The sequence below is a fragment of the Sphaerodactylus townsendi genome, linkage group LG17, assembly GCF_021028975.2.
Source record: "Sphaerodactylus townsendi isolate TG3544 linkage group LG17, MPM_Stown_v2.3, whole genome shotgun sequence".
Lineage (NCBI taxonomy): Eukaryota > Metazoa > Chordata > Lepidosauria > Squamata > Sphaerodactylidae > Sphaerodactylus > Sphaerodactylus townsendi.
Window position 1 is genome coordinate 21,513,858 of NC_059441.1, and position 24,306 is coordinate 21,538,163.

The 24,306-nt window shown below is 44.4% G+C and overlaps 1 protein-coding gene across 2 annotated transcripts in view; it reads left to right on the plus strand.

Moving 5' to 3' along the window:
• LOC125424441 (A-kinase anchor protein 13-like) overlaps positions 1-24,306 on the plus strand; it is a 105,191-nt gene that overhangs the window by 45,890 nt on the left and 34,995 nt on the right. For both annotated transcript variants that reach the window (XM_048481673.1, XM_048481674.1), the window contains one exon: positions 16,352-16,395. In XM_048481673.1, the coding sequence (XP_048337630.1) occupies positions 16,363-16,395 (33 nt within the window). In that variant the 5' untranslated portion in view covers positions 16,352-16,362. The remainder of the gene's footprint in view (positions 1-16,351; positions 16,396-24,306) is intronic.

Here is a 24,306-nt window from a genome sequence, read left to right on the forward strand (position 1 = left end):
TGTTGCATAAGCTTGAGTCGTGTGTTGTTTCAACTTGTGTGTTCCAAAGGAACAGGTGCAGATTCTCTCCTTCTTGGCTCCTTGTTTTGTGCTCTGCCCTCAGTTGCATTTATTGGGTTTCCTTCTGTAAGTCTTTTTGGACACGTGGCTCTGAGCACATGGGAGCGTGCGTGAACACCTACACTTTGCTTTTCTCCCCCATTGGACACCCAGAAGTGTCTTACAACACCATTTTCCTCTCATCCTTGCCTTGCAACAACAAATCCGTGAGGTTAATTAGGCTGAGAGAGGGTGGCTGACTCAAGGTTGCCCATGGAAAAACATTGTGTGCCAGTAATATGCTGTCAAGTCGCTTCCAATTTATGGCGATCTGATGAATTAATTTGGAATTCTGACATGCCATGGTGAGTGCAGCAACCAAATGGCTGCCACAAAATGGCTGTCTCAGAAGGTGGAGCCACCCACAAAATGATCGCCACAGCTTAACTTCAGTGAGACAGAGTAGGTCTTTGTGCTGTGGTGGCCGCTATGTCCAAAACAACATTTTAAATAAAGGCCCCACCTAAATCTCTTGGTGCATACCAGAAAAGATGACAGCAGGCACTATTATAGAGGGATGACTGGTAGGGTTTGGCATGCAAAATATCCTAGGTTTGATTGGCAGCATTACAGTTAAAAGGTGATGTGAAAGACCTCAGATATTGGAGAGATGCTGACAGTTTGATTAGACCAGTGATAGTGAACCTTTTTTGAGACCGAGTGCCCAAATTGCAACCCAAAAACCACTTATTTATCGCAAAGTGCCAACACAGCAATTTAACCTGAATACTGAGGTTTTAATTTAGAAAAAATGGTTGGCTCCAAGGCGTGCATTACTTGAGAGTAAGTTTGGTGGTAGTCTGCGGCTTTGCTTTGAAGCAACCGTGCAACTCTTCCAACGGGTGAATCACGACCCTTGGAGGGTTTACTCAGAAGCAAGCCCCATTGCCAGCAATCGAGCTTACTCCTAGGTAAAGGATCACACTTCAGTTCTTCACATGAAAATCAGTGGGGTTTAACAGTGCTTAATAGGGTTACCTACACTGCTTCCCCAAAACTAGGTCTTAGGTTTAATTCTAATAATCGAGTTCAGTGGCTCAGGCCAGCCTAGATATGTTTGTGTGTGTGTGTGGGGGGGCTATTTCCCCCCCACACGATGAACTCTGTTTGCACGTGCCCACAGAGAGGGCTCTGAGTGCCACCTCTGGCACCCGTGCCATAGGTTCGCCAACACTGGATTAGACAGTCCTGACCTTGGTAGACTGAGAGTCTGATTCAATGCTTTATGGGCATTCATATGAACTTCCATGTTTAGAGACCTTATATCTCTGTAGAGCGCCAGTGTGGTGTAGTGGTTAAGAGCAGGGGCTCTCTAACCTGGTGAACTGGGTTTGATTCCCCGCTCTCCCACATGAGCTGTGGAGGCTTATCTAGGGAACCAGATTAGCTTGTGCACTCCAACACATGCCAGCTGGGTGGCCTTGGGCTAGTTCTTCGGAGCTCTCTCAGCCCCACCCACCTTACAGGGTGTTTGTTGGGCGGGGAGGGGAAGGAGATTGTAAGCCCCTTTGAGTCTTCTACAGGAGAGAAAGGGGGGATATAAATCCAAACTCTTCTTCTTCTTCTGAATGCCAATTGCTGGCAGGGGAGGGTCAACCACAAAAGCCCTCTTGCCTTCACACCTGGCTTGGTGCTTCCCAGAGGTAATAGGTTGGCCACTGTAGGAAATGAAATACTTAACTAGACAGACTTTTGATACAAGTGTACATATTTACAAGTCGAACCATTTTCATGCAGAGTTTTCTGCTGTTATTGAAACTGCCCTTAGTGCTTCCGCTCAGGGGGAAGAAAATGGGGAAGTGGTGTTTCCTTTGTCTTTTGGTTTTTTTCTGTTTTCCCTTTCTTCTCTTTCTCTGGAAACTGCATGCTGTCAGCTGCTTGTCCTTTGCAGCTGCGATTATTTTTTGAGTTTTGCTGGTTCTACAGAGCTCTTTTGCCCCCTTTCCCCCTTGCCATTCCTTCACCTGGGCCTCTCTATCCTAGTATTTTCTTCTCTGCCCTCCTAGGCAGAAATTTATCTTTGACTCTCACCCCCTTTCCTTGCTTGGCACTGGGCTGCTGGGATGCTTTTGTCGAATGCAACATGATATAATGTGGAAATAGTTTTGGTCACTCCGACTTATTTAATTCACTGTAGACTCTGGAAGAGCTGCGTGGCCCAATTGTTTTGAGGGGCCGTGAGTGCTGAGACCTTTTAATTGTTTTTGCAAAGGATGAAGTTCTGGCATTGGTTCGTACCCTTCGTTTGCTGCTTGACTATAATCAATAAATCAAGATTCAAGATGAACTGAGGCTGCCAAACTTTGGTCACATTGTGAGAAGATGAGAATCACTGGAAAAGACAATAATGCTTGGAAAAAATGGAGGCAGGAAGAAAAGAGGAAGACCCCACATGAGATGAATTGATTGAGTGAAGGAAGTCATAGCCCTCAGTTTTCCAGTTTTCCGTTGTTTGCGTTACGTGCTGTCCACTTGTGAGTTGTGGGTTCCCTTCAGTTTGTGGTCACGGCACTTGCTTGAGTCACTCTCCAGCCTGTCAAAGGCTTTTTGGCATCCAAAAAACCCAAAGTACTTTGTAATCAATTTGATTTAGTGTATTTAATTCAACTGAAAACTGTTCAAATATTTCCTAAAGATTTCTGTCCAGTAATAAATCCTGTCCGATCACAATTAATATACCTAGCATCTACAGCATTTTAATCTGGTGGCAATAATAGTTGTTTGTTTATAATCATAATTAAGTAATGTAATGGGGCAATAAGAACTCATTTCTATTTCTTTTATCTTTTTTATGGGCATGAATAATCTTACCACTTGACCAAGCCCTGGGGAGTGCCTTTTGTTTATCGATCTTATTTACTGCATTACTTTAAGAAACAGTCCTTTTCTCCAAAAACTTTTATAATATTCATCTGTAAAATCACCCAATCCTGGTTTCTTGTTTAAGACTCATAATTGCATTAGCTACTCCACCGATTATAGCAGGTTAATCTAATGTAGACATATCCTTGTACTGTATCCAAGGGAACTTAATTTTTTGTGCAAAAGACTATCAACTTCCGGTCTGGAGAATCAGAAGAATGCAAATCAGTGAAAATTGTCACAAATTCTTGCAGTGTTTTGTGACTGGGAGTAGCGGAGTTTGTTTCCTTACATCAGAAATGTTTCATTTCACTTTTTTGCTGTTCGCTCAGCTGTCAGAAACTTCCCACTGTGTCTCCCAGGGCCAATATTTTTGCTTCATGAGCAACATATTTTTGTATCCTTTCAATATCTAGGGCTTCATTGCCTACTACATTGAAGTTGCCCCCCCCCCCCCCTTCAAATCAACTTAACTTTCAGGAAAAATAAGCAAAGTTTCTTCCACCCATTTTAAAAAACAATTATATATGAATCTGGGCATATAATGATCTGAGTGTGAAAATCTAATTTTAAGAAAACATGTTTTTGAAAAAAGTTTCTGTTAAGTTTCTTTCAAGGGTGTCAGCTTTTTTTAAAAAAAGAATGTAAAATTCCATCTTTTGCAGGGTTTAATCAACCTGTCGACATGCTGAGTGATAATTTTTAATTCAGTATCTTTACTCAAGTAGATAATTGTTTCAATGAAACAGAATTAATGCCAGTGCCTTATTTTTATCCATAATTATTTTTAAACAGGGTATTGAATAATTCTTTAGCCTGTTCTGTTGTCTAAGATTTCCTCTCAGATCTAAAGAATAGTCTAGAAGTCCCACATTGATAGTTAATTTTCTTAGCTTGCAGCCTTTCAGTAAAGTATTTTAAATGTCTGTGCTTTTGAGGTGCCAGTGGAGAGCTATCAGGATATATCCCGTAATCTTTTCATCCATTTTGGATGGCTCCTTTAAATTAACAAACGGCTCATCCTTGTATTGTTGAAAGCTGTCACAGCGGTAATGGGCCCATTGATTGTTCATGATCAAACATAACCATTATATCTCTACAAATCTGCCACCTTCTTTCAATTTCAGAATTTACTCTAAAGGCCTTATCTATTGTTATTGGTTTTGTATAATCTGAGCCTTGTACTTCTGAAATATATCTTTGCAATGTTGTTTCAAGTCTTTACCTTTTTTCTTTAAGACCGCTTATTTTTGTGGTGGTTTTTCTGCTGTTGTCCAGCCCTTCTAGCTTTTCGTCCAGTTGTATTTTACCATCAATTTCACTCAACAGTATTTCATTAGATTTTACAGTTTGTTCCATGATTTCTGCCCTGCCTTTAAGCTATGAAAGACTCAGTTTCGCTTCTTTATGTCTTGGATATTTTAAAACATTTCTGTTTTTCCTCATTAAATTGCACCCTTTTACTCAAAAGCTCAATTTTATTGTCAATTTCAAGTCTAGACTCATCAAACTTAGAAAGTATATGGGTCGCAAACTTTGGAAATTCTGGGAGAAAGTGAATTCTAATCTTTTTCCATGGATAAAATTGCATACTCTTCCTCAAGAGGTATATTGGCCCACTTTCTCCTTGCCATAGCTAGTGGAACAACTAATTAAATATATAAAAACCACTTACCGTATTTACTCGTGTATAAGTCAACTCGCATATAAGTCGAGGCACCTAATCTTACCACAAAAAACTGGAAAAGCTTATTGACTCGCGTATAAGTCGAGGGTGGGAAATGTAGCTACTGGTAAATTTCAAAAATAAAATTAGATACCAATAAAATTACATTAATTGAGGCATCAGTAGCTTAAATGTTTTTGAATATTTATTTCAAAGAAAAACAGTAAACCAGAGGCGTTCCTCCCATAGGGCAAAGTGGGCAGTTGCCCTGGGCGCAGCCCTGTGGGGGGCGCAAAAACTGCAGGTTCGTTCGTGGGATTTTTTGTATTTTCAGTGTTTTTCTTTGGCCTGCAGAGGGCGCAGTTTTTAGGCTAGCAGCACCAAAATTTCAGGGATGTTTCGGAAGACTCTCCTGATGCTATCACCCAGGTTTGGTGAGGTTTGGTTCTGGGAGTCCAAAGTTATGGACTCCCAAAGGGGGTGCCCCATCCCCCATTGTTTCCAATGGGAGCTAATAGGAGATAAGGCTACACCTTTGAGGGTCGATAACTTTGGACCCCCTGAACCAAACTTCACCAAACCTGGAAGGTATCATCAGGAGAGTCTCTTACTGATACCACCCAGGTTTTGTGAAGTTTGGTCCAGGGGGTCCAAAGCTATGGACTCCCAAAGGGGGTGCCCCATCATCCATTGTTTCCAATGGGAGCTAACAGAAGATGGGGGCTACACCTTTTAGGGTCCATAACTTTGGATCCCCTGAACCAAACTTCACCAAACCTGGGTGGTATCATTAGGAGAGTCTCCTAAATATACCCTGAAAGTTTGGTGCTGCTAGCTTAACAATTGCACCCCTGACAGCAGGCACCTCCCAAATTTCCCCAGATTTTCCTTTTAAATCCCCCCGCCTTTGACATGGATTTAAAGGGAGAATCTGAGGTCCTCAGTTTAAACATTGAAAGTGATGCTGTTTCAGGGTGGGGGAGAATCAACCCCAAAATAGCATCACTTTGAAACAATGAAAGTGATGCTGTTTCCCTCAATCGGGGGGACTGGATACAACACCATAAAATGTTTTCATAGCAGTAATAAAACATTTTGAAAGCATTTTGAAAATGTTTTCAAAAATTTATTTCTGCTGTGTGGCATGGCTTATTGCTGTGTTCAGATTTGTGAGTTGGGGCATGTTCTATAATGTGATGGTGACTTTGAAACAACCTGGTGTAAAAAATCATTGCTTGGTCACAGTGGGGGAGGGTGGCTGCCCATGGGTGGCGCCAAACTCCAGTTTGCCTAGATACGCCAGTGGGCATAGCTACAAGGGGGGGGGGGGTGCGCTTTGCATTGGGCACGCGCCTGGGGGGGGCATCAAACTCAGGTTTTGCCCAGGGCTCAAGTTTGCCTAGTTACGCCACTGCAGTAAACTAGCTCTGTAAGTGGAAAAGAGGGTCAACAAAAACAATATGGTCTCAACAATAACTTTAAAAGTACAAAAACCTTAGCTCAATCAGCAACCAAGCTAAAACACAAGAGTTAAAATCCTTCAAAACTGGATGTTTGGTCAGGAGAGGAATGTTTATGTTAGCAGTACCAACCTTTCAGAGTATCTTTAGGAGACCCTCCTGATGATACCAGCCAGTTTGGTGAAGTTTGGTTCAGGGGGTCCAAAGTTATGGACCCTCAAAAGAGTAGTCCCATCTACTATTAGCTTCCATTGGACACAATGGGGGATGGGAGCACCCACTTTGGGGTCCATAACTTTAGACCCTCTGAACCAAACTTTACCAAACTTGGGTGGTATCATCAGGAGAGTCTCTTGAAAAATCCCTGAACTTTTGGTGCAGCTAGCTTAAAAACTGCGTCCCCTGGTGGCCGACAAAATAAAAACCCTAAAATATTTTTAAATACACCTCACTCGCTTATAAGTCGAGGGGGGCTTGTTCAGCACAAAAAATGTGCTGAAAAAGTCGACTTATATGCGAGTATATATGGTATCTATAAATGTGTTAACAATTACCACAGTGACTTGAATTAGATTTAGAATAATTACTTAACCTGTACCAGATAGCTTAAACTGATGACCTTGACTATTATGACTAAATCCTGGACTAAATTCACTCTAATTGCTTAACCTAAACAAACTACCTTAAAGTGCAGTATAGCTATGTTAATTAAGTGTGCCTGTATATGTTAATCTGGAATGTACCAAGCTGCAAGGCATTAATAGAACCTATTGCAAAATACAGAAATTTGAGCGCAGAGTCTGGACCAGTCCCTGTGCTCTCCTGTAGGTCCTGCTAGAGGATCTGTGCCCACCTGGCTTCAACTCACATTATTGCCCTGCAGCATGGCCACAGGCCACTACATTGGTAAAGTGTTTGGTGGCTGGAAGTGTCAATGCATTTGAAAGTCTGAGGATGAAGGAAAGATGGTTTTCCAAGATGCAAGAGCTGACCCAGTGTCTCGGGCCTCCTCCCACATGTCGGAGATAGCTTTGGGTGGTGACTTGGATGCTTCTTTCTGGGGTCATAAGAGCACCTGAATCTTCAACTTCAAAGGAGGAGGAGGAGGAGGAAGAGGAAGAGGAAGAGGAAGAGGAGTAGTGGTAGTAGTAGTAGTAGTAGTAGTGGTAGTAGTAGTAGTAGTAGTAGTAGTAGTAGTAGTAGTAGTAGTTTGGATTTATACCCCACCTTTCTTTCTTATTAAAGAGACTTAAGGTGGCTTACAAGCTCCTTTCCCTTCCTCTCCCACACCTTGTGAGGTAGGTGGGGCTGAGAAAGCCCCGAAGAACTGTGACTAGCTCAGGGTCACCCAGCAGTAACGTAGGAGTGTGGAAACACATCTGGTTCACCAGATAAGCCTCCGCCACTCAGGTGGAGGAGTGGGGGAATCAAACCTGGTTCTCCAGATTAGAATCCACCTGCTTTTAACCACTGCACCACTCTGGCTTGGTGAGGAATCATCAGTGCCCTGGTCTGGTCTTTGACACTATGGAAGCCACCAGTTTTGTGTCTCCACATCCCATCTTGACGTCATCAACATTACAGAAAGTTTACATACTTGCTTGTGTGAATATGATTGGTCTGCTGGATTGTATTCAATGCAGTAAGAATTTTTTTTAAAGCTGGAAACCTAAAAATAGAAATCCAGTTATGTTATTGTTTAGTGACTTCATTAGTAACATGCTGCTCTCTAGACACAATGAGTCATGTGGACTGAGTGATTGTGCATTCTCCATTCCGCTCTCTGTACCTTACACCTGTGTCAAAACACCCCACATTGTGTTTCCGATTCCAGACAAGGAAAAGAAGCTTACTACAAGGCTGGGATCAACCTGTATTATTAGAGCCAGCTGATTAATCCCCCCTTTTTATACACAGCTGCTCCTGCATCAACAATACTGCCATTTAGTTGGCACGGAGTGCAACTGATTGAGAAGGGTGAGCGCTTCGAAGTTCTTGCTGGTTGGCAGCAGGGTTTTTAAAAGTGTGGAATGTTTTGTGTAATTTTGTGTTTCTCAAAGTGGTTCTCTTGAAAACTTTTCCCCTGAATCCAGTATCTTCTGTGTGGAGGCAGCTGTTTGACAACCTTCAGGCAGGGATGTATTGCCAAGTAGGCGGGAGGGTGCGTCACGCACCGTGCCTGTGCCGTGGCGGGGATGAGCAGAGGTGTGACGGGCGCAGGGTGCACGTGTGTCCTGGGCGCAGTTCCCCCTCGCTATAAAAATCTATCTGTGTGTTTTTCTGCTGACAGGTAATCTCCCAAACTACTGGACCGATTGCTTTGAAATTTTCACACAACGTCGAATTTGTGTGCGGCCAGGTTTCCATACTGTTTCCACACGTCCTGTTGTGTTCATGTCACAACTGTGCCAGTTATTGTGTACATGCCACACCTGTGACAGTTGGAACCACAGTTCTGTTCCGCAACAGCGCCATCTGCTGGCCGTCAAAGCAACACCCTCTGATACAAGGGAACCAACCATGCCTTCCTTGAAAACCACTGCCTTATTGAGTGAAAGGAATGGAGCCAGCCATCTGGTCATGACCCACCCACCCTAGCAGAGGAAGGGGAAGGTGAGGGAGGGTCCGGGGGTTTGCTGGACCAAACGCTCTGAAATTTGAACACAACGTAGCTCATGCCTCCCAGCGTTTTTTACGCTAGATAATTCGCCTGCAAGGGAAGGGAGTGAAAGGGACAGGACCAGCCACCTGCACATGGCCCACCCACCCTAGCAGAGGAAGGGGAACGTTAGGGAGGGACCGGCCAGGTTGCCATGCAAGGGAACGAGAGAGAGGGAGGGGAGCGAGGGGCCCCTTGCCCCTCCCCTCCCTTGCAAGCATTGTGCAATGACACATGTTCGAACCGTTCGCTTCCCCTTTTCTTTTTTTTCCACTTCACCAGACTCAGCCACAGCAATGCGTGGCCAGGCCCGTTAGTTATTAATCTATAGGAAGTGTGAAAGGTGTGATGTGACCTGTCCCCTGTGACCTGCAGTGGTAGTCTATTCCACTGCTTCACTTCACTTCATGTCAAGAGCTAGCCACGGTTGATTGATTTTGTGTTTTGTAGGTTCTGAAATAAAACATTGGCAAAAAGTTGAGTTAAAAAATACTATTTTTTGAAATGTGTTTTTAAAGGTTTCCTACCTATGATGTTGCCCTGATTTGGATGGTCAGATCTTGTTGGATCTTGGGAGCTAAGCATAGTCAGCTTTGATTAGTATTTGGATGAGAGATCACTCAAACAAGTCCAGGGCTGCTATTTTAAAAAAATATATATTATTGGACTTTTAGGCCGCCCATTTCCTAGAGGGTACAATCAAACATAGTAAGGTTACAATAAAAACATTCAATCTGTAAATTATTTAAAACCGGTAAAACAACACAACAGTTCAGTAAGACTTTAAAACCAAGATGGCGACTTCCTATAGACCCACTGGAGGCTGTAGAAGGAACTTGCGGGCTTGCCCAGTTGGCAAGATGGAAACGCCTGGCAGAACAGATCTCTGTATGCTGACACCCAGAGAGATTTTCCAAACCTTGAAAAGTAGACTTCTAGAACAGGAATATCATATCTTGTTGGGGCAAGCAAATAAATCATGCTCACCCCTCTCTGTCGGAATAATACCGGAACAGGGGCACATAGCCAAATATCTTGAATTATTAGCTGAACCCCAACAGAGATGGATTATCACAAGGGCCAGATCCAATGCACCTTCCCATCGTTGGGTTGCCATTTACAAAGTGAATTCGTTACTTATCCATCCCTCTCCAGGATCGGGTTTGTCCACACTGTAAAAATCAAGTGGAGACTCTTGCTCACATTATTCTTGACTGTCTGAGATATGTGGGCATTAGGCTGGCCCTACACAAATCTGAAAATGACTCTGACTGCTCTGTTGTGGAGCTTCTGTTAAACAACACAGATGTCATGCTCTTGGAAAAAGTAGCAAAATTTCTTTTACAAGTGACAGAACTTTCTAAGTAATGTATACTGCTATATACAGTCTTCCTGTCTGCGCTTTGAATGTACTCTTGATTTTTATTTCAAAAATGTCTGGCAATGCTCTAGAACCTATTTCTTAATTATGCTGCAAAGCGTCAAATAGGTGCCAGTCAGCCAGCTGTTGTTGTTGTTGTTGTTGTTGTTGTTGTTGTTGTAGTAGTTGTAACAGCTCTGTTTTACAGGCCCTACGGAACTCACTAAGGTCCCTCAGGGACTATGCCGAGGCAGGCAATGGCAAACCACCTCTCTTGGTTTGAGCAGCAGTGGCATAGTGGTCAAGAGCAGGTGCATTCTAATTTGGAGGAACCGCTCTGTTGCCTGAGTTGTGGAGGTTTATCTGGGGAATTCAGATTAGCCTGTGCACTCCCACACACACCAGCTGGGTGACCTTGGGCTAGTCACAGCTTTTCAGAGCTCTCTCAACCCCACCTATCTCACAGAGGCTGTTTCCGCACGAAGGCGGAAACGGCCGGGTCGGCGTTTATGACGCTGACCCGATGACGCTGGGACCATCCGCATGGACGGTCCTGGGAACAGCCGGGCAGCTGGCGCCACGGAGTGCTGGCGCCTGGCCGACCCGGCATGTCCCCGGGCCTCCGGCGCATTGCCGAGGCCACAGGGACCACGCCCCTCTGGCCTCTGCGCTACCGTTCGGAGGCCCGGGGTCAAGTGTGCCGGGTGGGGGAGGCGCGCGTGAAGCTGCTGCCGTTCGCTTCAGCAAGCGGCTTTCACGGCGGCGTTTCCCCAAAAAGATGCGCTGGGAAGCGCCTTCTGGGGAAATGCCGCTTCAGGTTTCGGCAGGGCGGCGTAGCGATCTGGACGGGCGCTGCTGCGTTGCAGCTGCAAGTATGCGGTTAGCGAAGCCTGGAGACGGCGTTTTTACCGTCTCCAGGTCGCCATTCATTGCCCGTGTGGAAACGGCCAGAGTGTTTGTTGTGAGGGGGGAAGGGCAAGGAGATTGAAAGCCCCTTTGAGTCTCCTACAGGAGAGAAAGGGGGGATATAAATCCAAATTCTTCCTCTTCTTCTTCTTGGTCTCTGGCCTTGAAAACTCTGCTGAGTCACCATCAATGGACTTCAGCTCAATGATACTTCCCTTCTCTACTTACAATTCTAGCAATGTTTTCTTGGTTATTTGAAAAGTGATCCTTCTTCATAGTTAGAAGGATCTGGACAAAATTAAATTTTGATTTCTTTTTTGTTTTGTACTTGCCATGTTCCACCATCCCACAGACCATAAATGCCCGTGTCAGTGGGAACAGAGCATGGGACGGAGGGCTTTTGGGGGGCACCTGTCTTTTCTGTATTTATAAATGCACATCAACCCGTACCCGGCCCGAATAAGGCCCTGCCGCAGCTGTGCTGCTCACATCCTGGGGGCTGCATGTGGCTCCCTTTGCCTCGGACAGGATGCAGCTGGCAAACAAATCGCACTGCTACGCGGAAGCTCTTTTGTGTCGGGCTTGTGAAGAGTAGACGACTCAACTCGCACAAGAAAGTGGAATGCTTTTATTTTGAACACTGGCAGGCACAAGCAGAGCTCTTCCTCCTGAGAGGAGATGAAGGTCACGATGACGCTGTGCTGGGCGTCCAGCCAGTTTAAAAAAACTTGTCTTTTCTGTATTTATTTTATTTGAGTTGTTTGAACTATTTATTACGGCATACTGAAGGAGGAGGAGGAGTAGTTTGGATTTATACTCCACCTTTCTCTCCTGTAAGGAGACTCAAAGTGGCTTACAAGCTCCTTTCCCTTCCTCTTCCCATAACAGACACCTTGTGTGGTAGGTGGGGCTGAGAGAGTTCTGAGAGAACTGTGACTAGCCCAAGAACTGTGACTAGGAGTGCAGAAACATATCTGGTTGACCAGACAAGCCTCTGCCACTCAAGTGGAGGAGTGGGGAATCAAACCCGGTTCTCCAGATTAGAATCTGCCTGCTCTTAACCACTACACCATGCTGGCTCTCATACTGACCCAAACCAGAAAAAACCCATGTATAAGAAGAAGAGTTTGGATTTATATCCTGCTTTTCTCAACCCGTAAGGCGGCTTACAAGCTCCTTCCCTTTCTCTTTCCACAACAGACACCTTGTGAGGTAGGTGGGGCAGAGAGAATCCAGAGAGAACTATGACTCAGCCAAAAGCCACCCAGCAGGCTTCATGTGGAGGAGTAGGGAAACAAACCCGGTTCACTAGTCATGACTCCACTGCTCACATGGGTGGCACCCATTTCACTTATTGAGGAGACTGCTGTGGCTATTGCATTTGGAGATAGTTTTGCTGTAATCGGCGAAACTACTCTTAGGTGTGTGTATGCTTCTCTTCCTGCTCTCCTTCTCACCCAACAGTAAACACTTCTATCTCCCCTGCCCCTTTTATCTTCACCTATTCTTCCTTTCCCCCCTCTGGCTGCCTCTCTTGTGGAAAAGCCTGGCTGTGTTGTATAGCAGCCACTGGGCCCATCTGAGTTTCAGGGACAGTGAGATTGTAGTGGTTTCCCCTGGCCATGGCTTTGCTTTATCGAAACCAAGGCTTGGAAAGTTGGGCAATATTATTACAGTTGCCTAGCAACTCCCAAGATAGCCCTGAGCTCTCGGAATGTAGTTTCAATGGGCATTCTTTCCTTAAAGATAAACATATTGTTTTTATTATTTTGGAGATTTTTAACCTCTCCATGTATTTTTTTTTTAATTTCAGAATTTTCTGCAAAATGGGGGCTTTTTTTTTAGCCTTCTTGAGAAATCCCCTTCTGTCTCAAGCTCTATTGTGGTGATTTTTTGATCCACACTCTGTGGCCAGGTTTAAAACTAGATACATGTGTACATATGAAGCAAACCTCTTTGTAAGACACCTCAGATATCTTTCTAAAGTAGCAAGATGGGATGGAACTTTTACTAATTCAGTAAATAAAATGAGCACGGCTGTTTGGCAGGGATACTGAGATTTTCCTAGTCTTCAAGAACATAACAAAAACCTTGCTAGATAAGAATGGTGGTCCATCTAGTCCAACATCCTGTCTCACACAGCAGCCAATCAGTTGCTCTGGAGGGGGCAAATAAACAAGAGTATAGAGGCCAAGGCCTTTCCCAGATGTTGTCTCCTAGCATTGAGATTTAGAGGTTCTCTTTATAGTCAATATGGCGCGAAGCCGTTGATAAACATCTCCATGAATCCATCTAATGTTTTAAAAGCTACTGTCCTGGCTGCTACCCCCAAAACAACATTTCTTCAGGACACCAGATGATGAACAAACCATTTTGAATGGTACTACAGGTATGCTGTGGAGCTAGAGAAGAAGAAGAAGAGTTTGGATTTATACCCCATCTTTCTCTCCTGTAAGGGGACTCCAGGTAGCCTACAAGCTCCTTTCCCTTCCTCTTGCCACAACAGACACCTTGTGAGGCAGGTGGGGCTGAGAGAGTTGGGAAAGAACTGTGACTAGCCCAAGGTCACCTAGCAGGAATGTAGGAGTGTGGAAGCACATCTGGTTCACCAGATAAGCTTCTGCCACTCAGGTGGAGCAGTGGGGAATGAAACCTGGTTCTCCAGATTAGAATCCACCTGATCTTATCCACTACACCACGCTGGACTAGCCCCTGTGGTTTCTCATGTTTTCTTGAGTTCAGTTTGAAAGGGGGAAAATTATTGAGCACCGTCATGTAACCTTTTCTAAAAATATCCTTTAAGGCATTTAATGGAATGCTTAAAAAAAAACCTGCAATGCCCTGGCGCTTCCATATCCTGTTTCTGTAGCAAAAAAAAGAAAAGAAATGTTGTCTTGGGGGTAAAGAATTTGTCTTGTTAAATGTACCAGGAGCCAATTGTCTGTGGAGTCTATCTGGCAGATGGAAACGAGAGAATCTTATAATAAGCAAGTGTATAACTCAGTAATACTAATGCCATACATGGAGAAGTTCAATCAGATTTTGAAAACATTTAAAGAACAGTTAATAACAGTTCTCATGAAAGGGAACCAAGTATGGCGATGCTTTCAAACTTTAAAGCATCCCTGGGTTGGGCGGACTTTTAAGGTATCAGCTAAATTCAGCTTTGACTCTATTTTGCTGTGCCCAAAGTTTGGACTTGGATGGAATGCTTTAAGCCCTCCCCATCTAACAGGCATGTGCATTGTCCCAGTTTCCCATGTGCCACTGATTCCACCTGTGGGGTGGGGATGAGTAAGCACATCAGCAAGGTGTATGTAGCACGAACAAAGGGTAGTAACCTAGGAGTAGTCGTGCTGGATCCAACCAGAGGTCCATCGAGTCCAGCATCCTGTTTCTTACCAACCAGATGTCCTACAAGCAAGGGGTGTTGGCCAAAGCCTTCCTTTCCCCCTCGCCACTGATTTTCACAGGGTTTCTGCCCATGAACATGGAGGTTCTATGTAATCCTTATGGTCGATAGAAGTTGATAGGTGTGAATTTGTCGAATTTCCTTTGAAAGGTAACTATATTCTGATAAAAATTAGCTCTGATTCATGGTTGCTTGTGTTGAAATAAATAGCCTCTGGACCTTGGTTTGATTTTTTACTTCTCTTATATCCCACTTTTCCCCCCTAGTGAGCACCCCGAGTGGCGTATAGCACTGTCCACTACTCCTTTTTAATCATCCATTTTATATGCCATTTATTTTATTTTTTAAAACATCTTTATTAAATGCAAAGGAAAAACAAAATCGTCCATTACATATCCACCAGTACACATTAACAAGGTCTACAATTGTACACTTTTGCTCTTCAATAACAAGCTCTCCCAACCTTTGCCTGAAAACAATTCATTCAGTAAACAGCTCATGAATCACAGAGAAAAATAGTTACCAGAAAGAAACTCACTCTTTCCAAATATTGAAAATTCCAAATGAGGAAAAAAGAACAGAAAAGCAAGCAATCATACTAAAATACAAAGCACAGGAAACACAAAAAAACCAAACTTATATTGAAGTATTGCTTATTCAAGCTGTACAAAACATAATTCCTAACTGGATTATCCACATACTGCCTACAGTTCAAAACCTCAGGTTGGTATAGTATAGAAGGAGATCTTGATTTTAGAAAGGTTATTAACCGTCCCCAAGTTTCTGCGAATAAATCCCAGTTCTGGTTTCTCATCGAACTTAGTGGACATCACCAAAACTTTTGTCAGATGAGTATATGTATATCGCTCTGAGTGGGGTGTTTCCTTTTGTGTGTTCCTGAATCTTTGCCCATGAACTTGGCAGGGTGCATACAGATTATGGAAATGGAGAGCATGATACATGTTTATATCAGTTCAACACAGGTAGAATCATAGAATTGGAAGAGACCAGAAGGGCAATCAAGTCCAACCCCCTGCAATGCAGGAACACACAGTCAAAGCACTCCTGACAGATGGCCATCCAGCCTCTGTTGAAAAACCTCCAAAGAAGGAGACTCCATCACATTCTGAGGTTGTGCATTCCACTGTCAAACAGCCCTTACTGTCAGGAAGTTTTTCCTGATATTTAGGTGGAATCTCTTTTCCTTCACCTGGAACCCATTACTCCTGGTCCTAGTCTCTGGAGCAGCAGAAAACAAGCTTGCTCCCTCACCAACATAACATCCCTTCAAATATTTAAATATGGCTATCATGCCACCTCTTAACCTTCTCTTCCCCAAACTAAACATCCCCAGCTCCCTAAGTCTCTCCTCATAGGGCATGGTAGGATATGTTGGTCTTTTTTTGTAGAATCAGGCCGTAAAGCAACAGACTTATCAGCACTGGGGAGCTATTCAGAAGTTCCCAGTTTCAATTCCCATCATTTCCATTTAGAATCTGAGACCCTCCCTCAGTGATTCCAGGTTAAATTCTTGGCATCCCCAGCTAAAAGCGTCAGGTTGGAGTTAATGTAAAAGACTTCAACCTGATGGCCTGGAGAACTGCTGCCAATATGAGTAGACCAATTTGGCTATGAAGGACCAATGGTTGGATCCAGCATAAGATGGCTTCATGTATTCATGTGTGTTCTTTTCTTGAAATGTCAGAACTTTGCAAACAACATCATTCGTTTGAGAAGCTTTGGTGATTTGCTGCAGTGTATTTTAGTGTTGCAGAACATAAATAAATGCTTATTTCCAATCTCTGCATACAACCATGGGTGATACTGTGGATATTTGTTCATGTTGTCCCCACCCACCACCCAAATTGCTTGTTTTACTGTGGACGTTGAACAGTGTTCCTAATTATACTTTTCTCTTCTGTTTCAGCATTCTGGGTCATGAAACTTAATCCCCAGCAAGCTCCGTTGTATGTGAGTAAAATTATTTTCTCCCTGCTTTTCCCCAGACTTTGAGGTTCTTAAAAACGAAGTGTGTGTTCTCAGAAGTGAGGCCTTTAAAAGACAATCTGGTGAATAATTGAATAATTGAACTCTTTGTATTAGATTAAATATTGTTATTGATGAAAAGGGGAAGGCAGGCAATCTGGTTGGAAGTCCGTTTTCCTGCCCCTGAAATGAAAATGGACGCAACACAGAGTGGATACAGATTGAGCAAACTTGTGTTCAGAATCTGTGCTGAGGCATACAATTTATTGCATGACCTTGGGCCATTTTTTCCACTCGTCCTAGCCTACCTGACATGGTTCTTGTGAGAATACAGTAGAAGGAAACAGGAGAGGTAGGTACCTTGGACACAGAATTAGATGCTAGGCTGTGGGGATTTTGTGGCCCTTCCCTGCTCCCTCCAGTTCCTCCTTCTGAATCAAGGGAAGGATTCCAGGGGCTTCTATTGCTATTTAGCTGTATGTGCACTTCCTGTTATAGGACCTAGTGAAAGGGATTCCTTCAACTAGAATGTTATTTTAAGTATGATTTATCTCGTGGCGAGGCAGCAGCCTGCGGCCACTCCAATTCGTATTGCCTTTTCATGTGGTCCTTGTATTGGTATGTGGTTGTGGAACACCCGTGGATGCTCCCTTGGAATCCCCCAAGTGGTCTCGTGCTTTTCATCCGGTGTTTCCATCCAGGTATTTGCGGTGCTCCAACATTAAAAAGACCTGCCAAAAAAGGAAGTGCGATAAATCCTTTTGTTGTGTGTTTGAAGGAAACAAAGAAAGAAAGGCCGTTTGGATTACATCACTGTGCAAACAGACCTATTTCTTTGGCACTTGTGCTCGTACATTTTGCGTAAAACATTTGGAGTGAATAGTTTGAATTTAGAATAGGGTCTTAGTTGGGGGAGACGGGGACAAAATGCTTGGGAGCAAGAGACATGTACATGAGAAGGATTTGGGAGTAACTCTGTATCGGCTGACGTGAAACGGTGAAAGAACCTTGGGGTTGTTTTGGAGGTAATAGACGTTCCTTGATGAGAAAACCACTCTGTTTCTCTGCAACCCAACCTGGCTTTTTCTGCTGATCTCCTTAACAGCTGAGGCAGAGAATCAGAGCGCAATCTCACTTGTGTCTTGGACATGTCCAGTTCTAGCTATTTTCTTTCAGCCCTCTGTTACTCTGCCTTAAGCTACACGGGGAAAATGAAACTGAGCTATTATACAGGGCTGTCGTAATAATTATAACATGCATTTATTTAGATATTTACTTTACTCTTCTCAAAGCAGCCCGCTCTGAAATCAGCTGCATATACACCCCTTCATATTCATTCTTTGTACAGCCATATTCTTTCTTTCTTTCTTTCTTTCTTTCTTTCTTTCTTTCTTTCTTTCTTTCTTTCTTTCTTTCTTTCTTTCTTTCTTTCTTTCTTTCTTTCTTTCTATCTCTCTCTCTCCCTCCCTACTTCTTTCTCTCTTTCTTCCTCTTTCTATCTCTCTCTCTCCCTCCCTACTTCTTTCTTTCTCTTTCTATCTCTCTCTCCCTCTTTCTCTCTTTCTTTCTCTTTCTCTCTCTCTCTTTCTCTCTTTCTTTTTGCATGGCCTGAAACAGGTAGCAAGGTTTTGTTTCACTGTGTGCTGCCACCCCGTGGCTGCTGCTGAATCCACAAATCCAAAAAATTCCAATTTACTTTCTTACGCCTGCCCGTGATCTATCAAAACTGCATTGGGGAAAGTTGCGACATGGATTACTGGTTTACACTTTAAAAACCCCTGTAGATCTTCTCTGTGTGAATTGGCCCTAATGTTAGTCTTAAAATCTGAAATTGCCAGTTGGCAAACAAGATAGGTAAACAAGATAATGTAGATGCATGTGTCTATATGCATGGGTGTTTGTGTGTATATATACATGTATATGTATACACACACAGACATATTAAACTTTGGAAAATGTTGGTGCTTTATCATTTGCAAATCTCCCTTGTTGCCAATTATAGAGGCCACCAAGTACTAGATTTCTGTCTCCCTTTCTAAATAACTATGTGAGCTTAGATAATTATGGGAAAAAAAATGATGGGCTCTTTTCAAATGATGACAGATGTATAACTTCTAGTCTCCCTTTGCTTCTGCAGCTGAGACAATTAGATCTCTGTTCATCCTGGAAACTGTTGGTGGTCGCTCTAATGTAGGCAGACTGGAGTCCCCTTGTCTGTTAAACCATTTATATATACTTATGATTCTTATGCTGACCGGTAAAATCCTGTCATTCTGTTCTGATGTCTTTGTGGGGAGCAGTGGCCAACGTTTTTTAACAAATAACCTTGTCAGGCAGGAGTTTTGATAGGAAAGCTATGAATTCTTCACATTGCCTTGTTCTATGCCCGAGAGAGAATTTTAGTGGCATGGATCCTACAGTCTATGGAATTAGGACAATTTTCCTGCAATTCTGTCTGTTCTTGCAGTTTCTTTCAGTCCTTTAGAAATATAATTTGAGGCTTTTGGGACCCTTGTGGAGAGACTTCTGTGGGGGGCTTTGGGAGGCTGGAATGTGGAAGCAGAAGAGGAAGAAATCATCCGTCTCCTCTTGTCCACCGTTGCCACTGTGCTGAGTAAAGAAGTCAGTTTTATCCCATCTTCCTTTCCCACTCCAAACAACCTGTCTGCTATTCTGTATTAATTCTGTGATCCCAGGAATGAACTTTCTTGGAGTTTCTGAAGTTGGAGGAAGTGAAGGAACAGAGAAGGAATACTGGATAATTCTGGCCATCAGCATCCCCTGAAGTAGGGACCAAAGGCTTCTGATGTATCCCTCCCCGGCAATTTATTTGCCACAACTCCATCATGCTCCCAGCTAGAAATAATGCCAAGTGCCCCTACCTGGGGAAAGAGCTGGAAGCAGTGGTGAGCATACAGCTCACAGGTGGGTCAGGGAAGAATGTAAGGCAGGTGTGAAGCTTGTTAAGTCAGTGGGAGGAAAAGAGAAGAAGGAAGGAGAAGGAGAAGAAGAGGAGAAGGAGTTTGGATTTATACCATACCTTTCTCTCCTGAAAAAAGACTCAAGGTGGCTTACGAGCTCCTTTCCCTTCCTCTCCTTACAACAGACACCTTGTGAGGAAGGTGGGGCTGAGAGAGTTGGGAGAGAGCTGTGACTAACCCAAGGTTACCCAGCAGGAATGTAGGAGTGCGAAAATACATCTGGTTCACCAGATAAGCCTCTGCCACTCAGGTGAAGGAGTGGGGAATCAAACCCGGTTCTCTAGATTAGAATCCACCTGCTCTTAACTACTACACCACGCTGGCACAAGAGGGCATGTGGACTGGTAGAGGGTGGGAAACTGAGAACTCTGCCCAGTGCCCCTCAAAACCTGGCAGCAGCCCTGCCCTCTGTGCTCAGAGGACTGGTGGTTCACCAGTAAATATTCTGGAAGCAGGCTTGGCCTCTCCTCCCCTGTAGGATGAAAAGCAGCCCAGCCTCCCTTCTCTTTCCCCTCCACTCCCTCCGATATGGCAATGTTCCTTCCCACTTATTTCTGGAATGTTTTTGCTTAGAGGCATTATCTGTAGAAAGCTGTAAACCAGCCAACAAATGACATGAGTCTTTCTCTCCTGCGTGCCTGACCCAGGTCGTTGCTTGTACAAGAGGCTGGGTTTTTTTAAATCCCTGATGCACAAACAGGTGGTATCTCTGGAGCTTCATAACATGCTTTGTAATATGAGCACACCTTATTGGAATGATCGGTGTTCTTGACCAATGTAGTTTTTGATGTGTTTGTGGTTAGTTTTTTAGGAGCTGCTTTCTGGGTTATGGCTGATGATAAATGTTGAAGCTGGCAAAATTCCTTGATGCAAATGACCTGAAAACCCCATCAACATCATTCTTAGTGCTAAAATGAAGTTGAGGATATGCGACTATTTAATGAATACTAACCCAAAGCCATCCAAATAAGCTCTGTAGTAGAATGGGGTTTGAATTGCCCTTAAAGAAGGAGAAGGAGTTTGAATTTAAACCCTGCTTTTCTCAATTGTAAGGAGTCTCAAAGCGACTTACAAACTCCTTTCCCTTTCTGTCCTCATAATAGACACCTTGTGAGAGAGGTGGGGGCTGAATGAGTCCTGAAGAACTGTGACTAGCCCAAGGTCACCCAACAAACTTCATTATAGAAGAGTGGGGAATCAAACCCAGCTCTCTAGATTAGAGTTCACCTGCTCTTAATAAATATACCATACTTGCTAAAATGGTTCAATATACAGGGGTCATGTTTTGTGTTTACCTCAAAGGGAATGTTCTAAGAAAAATAATTGCTAACTATTATTTATTTACTTCATTTATGCTTCACTTTTGTTTCCAATTGGATTCCCAAAACTGCTTACATTATTCTTCCCTTCTTCTACAGTTGAGAGCCAGCGTGGTGTAGTAGTTAAGAGCAGGTGGATTCTAATCTGGAGAACTGGGTTTGATTCCCATTCCTACATTCCTGCTGGTTGACCTTGGGTTAGTCACAGTTCTCTGGACCTCTCTCAGCCCCACCTCCCTCACAAGGTGTCTGTTGCGGGGAGAAGAAGAGAAAGGAGCTTCTGAGCCATTTTGAATCTCCTTACTGGTGAGAAAGGTGGGATATACATCCAAATGCTGCCGCCACCACCACCACCACCTCCTCCTCTCCTCCTCCTCCCTTTTTACCCTCACAACAATCAGGTGATAAGGGAATTTTGACAGTGTGTGACCAACCCAAAGTCACTCTGCAAACTTTTTGTGCCAGACTGGAGAATCAGACCTGGATCTTCCAATTCAACTCTAACCACTACACCAAACTGGCTCCAAGGGGCAGGTAAAATAGTTGTCACATGACCCCAGGGATGGGTCTTGCCCACCTAACTATTTTTTTTCTTGCAAAGAGCTAGACATGTTAATGGGCCATATTAATCTCACTCCTAATCTATACACCTAGTAGAGCACTTTAATGAAGCAGCAAATCCTTTCCTGCCTGACGGCTCTTTGCAACAAAACCCGATGAAAGGCGCCAGAGCGTTTTCACTCACACTCTCTTGGGAAATCATCTCTGACCATCTGTGGCCCTGGTTTTGTGTCCTATCAACCTGCCCTAAATATCTCAATATGAACTGTCACCACAAGTTGCTTCACTCCTTCGTATAACTAATCTCATGTAGTGGGCATGTTGTTATCAAGTGTTGAAAAGTTGTGTTCCCTTTGGCATTCATTCTGCATTTAATGAAAACACTGCTTTTCAATTTTGTTGTGTCTGCTAGTAGCGGGTTCGTTCACTATACCCTTTTCAGGATAAAAATGACACCAGATTTGAGAATCCTCCATCGTGGTGCCAGCATGGTGTGGTGGTGAAGAACAGGTGGATTCTAATCTGGAGAACCAGATTTGATTCCCCACTCCTCCTCCTGAGTTCGCAGAGGCTTATCTGGTGAACCAGATGTGTTTCCACACTCCTACATTCCTGCTGGGTGACCTTGGGCTAGTCACAGCTCTCTCCCAACTCTCTCAGCCCCACCTATCTCACAAGGTATCTGTTATGGCGAGAGGAAGGGAAAGGAGCTTGTAGGCCACCTTGAGTCTCCTTTCAGGAGAGAAAGATGTGGTATAAATCTTCCTTGACTGTCTCTGTCCTATAATGTTCCACTTGGGTCCTAGTGCCTTGGGGACAGAATGAGGAAGGCACCAGGATCCAAACAGGGCATTCTGGAACAAAGATGGTTCAGGAAATGGTGGATGAATTCTCAAATCTGGTGTCATCTTTATACCCTGAAAAAAGTTTAGCTGTAGGATTTTGGGGTCTGTTCAACTCTGAACTGGGGGGGGGGAGCTCCCCCAAACTTGCAACTCAAGCATGCCTCTTTTTGAGGGATTTGGCAGAAGAGGGGCAGTTTTTCTTTCTCTCATGAAACGGTTGACTTTTAAGGCTGTTTCCAAACAGACTTGCTCCAGTTTTGTATCTGAAATGGAGTGTTTATGTTTTTTTTGTTACTTTCTAAACGACATCATCTTCTTTGTTTCTTTGCTGTGACCTGATTTGTAGTTGAAGCACCTTGGTACATTGTATGGGCTGGAAAGTACCCATTTTTTGCAGGGCCTGATCACGTTGGCACTGTTTTCATGACTGCCATTTACCCATCTTGGTTTACCAGGGGATTTTTTCAGGCTTAAAACAAAAACAAAGCTAAACTGGTCCATTGGAATAGCTTAAAAGTGGTAATTGACCACATCATTGTAACTTACAGCAAGATGTCAGTTACGGATTCTTAAAAAAATAAATCTGCAGAACTACTGTGTGGACACTCCATTGCTAACTCGAATGCCTCTCCATTTGTGGCAGCAACAGGAAGAACATAAAACATTGCAGATAAAGTCGTGTCGCTCCGCCGGGACCTTCCACTTTTGATACAATTAGCGAACTCGAGGCTCCATTGGCGTCTTCAGGTCCTTGTATGGACCAGTTTTCCCTGCTCGCTGAGTCCGATGTTGACAGAGCCCTGGCTACTGTTAGACCTACTACCTGTCCTCTGGATCCGTGCCCCTCCTGGCATGCCGGGAGGAGTTGCGACCCCACCCGTTGAATATCATCAATGGCTCCCTTGAGCAAGGAGTGTGTCCGGGCGGGTTGAAGGAGGCGGTGGTCTGCCCACTCTTGAAAAGACCATCTTTAGATCCTGGTGATCTGGCCAATTACCGCCCCTTCTCGACTCTTTCGTTTCTGGGGAAGGTAGTTGAGAGAGTGGTGTTGGAGCAGCTTCAGGGCTTTCTGGAGGACACATCGGCACTCAATCCCTTCCAGTCCGGCTTCCATGCTGGGCATGGGACAGAGACCGTTCTCGTTGCTATCACAGATATGCTCCGCGTGCAGCTTGACCAAGGCAGATCGGCGCTGCTAGTATTGCTCAATCTTACTGCAGTGTTTGATGTGGTTGACCACGACCTTTTGACCCACTGCCTGGCTGTTTCCGAGGTATGGGGCACTGTCCTTCAGTGGATTGCCTCGTTTTTCCAGGATGGGTTAGCAGGTGTGATGCAGGGACCAGGCCTCCCAAAGGTGCCCGCTTCGTTGCGGGGTACCCCAGGGGGCCTTGCTATCCCCGCTCTTATTTAATATCTACATACGACCCCTTGCTCAGCTGGTGCGGAGCTTTGGGCTGGGTTGTCACCAATATGCTAATGTCACCCAGGTCATTCTGTTGATGGTAGCAGGCTGGCCTCTGCCCCTGTGGCTCTACAGCATTGTTTGGAGTCGGTTGCTGGTTGGTTGAGGCAGAGCAGGTTAAAACTCAGTCCATTGAAGACGGACGCCCTTTGGCTGGGTTGTGGTGAGAGGGCCGGGGATTTTCAGCCACCGGTTTTGGAAGGGGTCACATTGGCCCCAACCTCCCTGGCTTGAAACCTGGGGGTCCGCCTGGACTCCTCCCTTTCTATGGAGGGCCAGGTGGCCCATGCTACCCAGGTAGCTTTTTTCCATCTCTGTCAGGCTCAGCGGCTGGCCCCCTACCTCTCGCAGGCTGACCTGGCCACTGTGATCCATGTGACGGTCACCTTGAGACTGGACTACTGTAACTCGCTCTACGCGGGCCTTCCCTTGAAGTTGATTCGGAAGTTGAAACTGGTCCAGAATGCCAAGGTAGCTCAGTTGCTCCACGGGGTTCCTCTTCTCAAGGAGATCACTTATTACCTCCTGTATTTGTGCCATCTGCACTGGCTTCCTGGTGCCAAATCTCAGGGTCGATCTCTCCAAGGTGCTGGTATTAACCTTTAAGGCCCTTCACGGCTTGGGGCCCTCATACCATATCTTACTCCATATGTCCCAAACAGGCCGCTGGGCTCTGTGGCTGCAGAGTTACTGGAAGTCCCGGGCCCCTCAGTGATGTGGTTGGC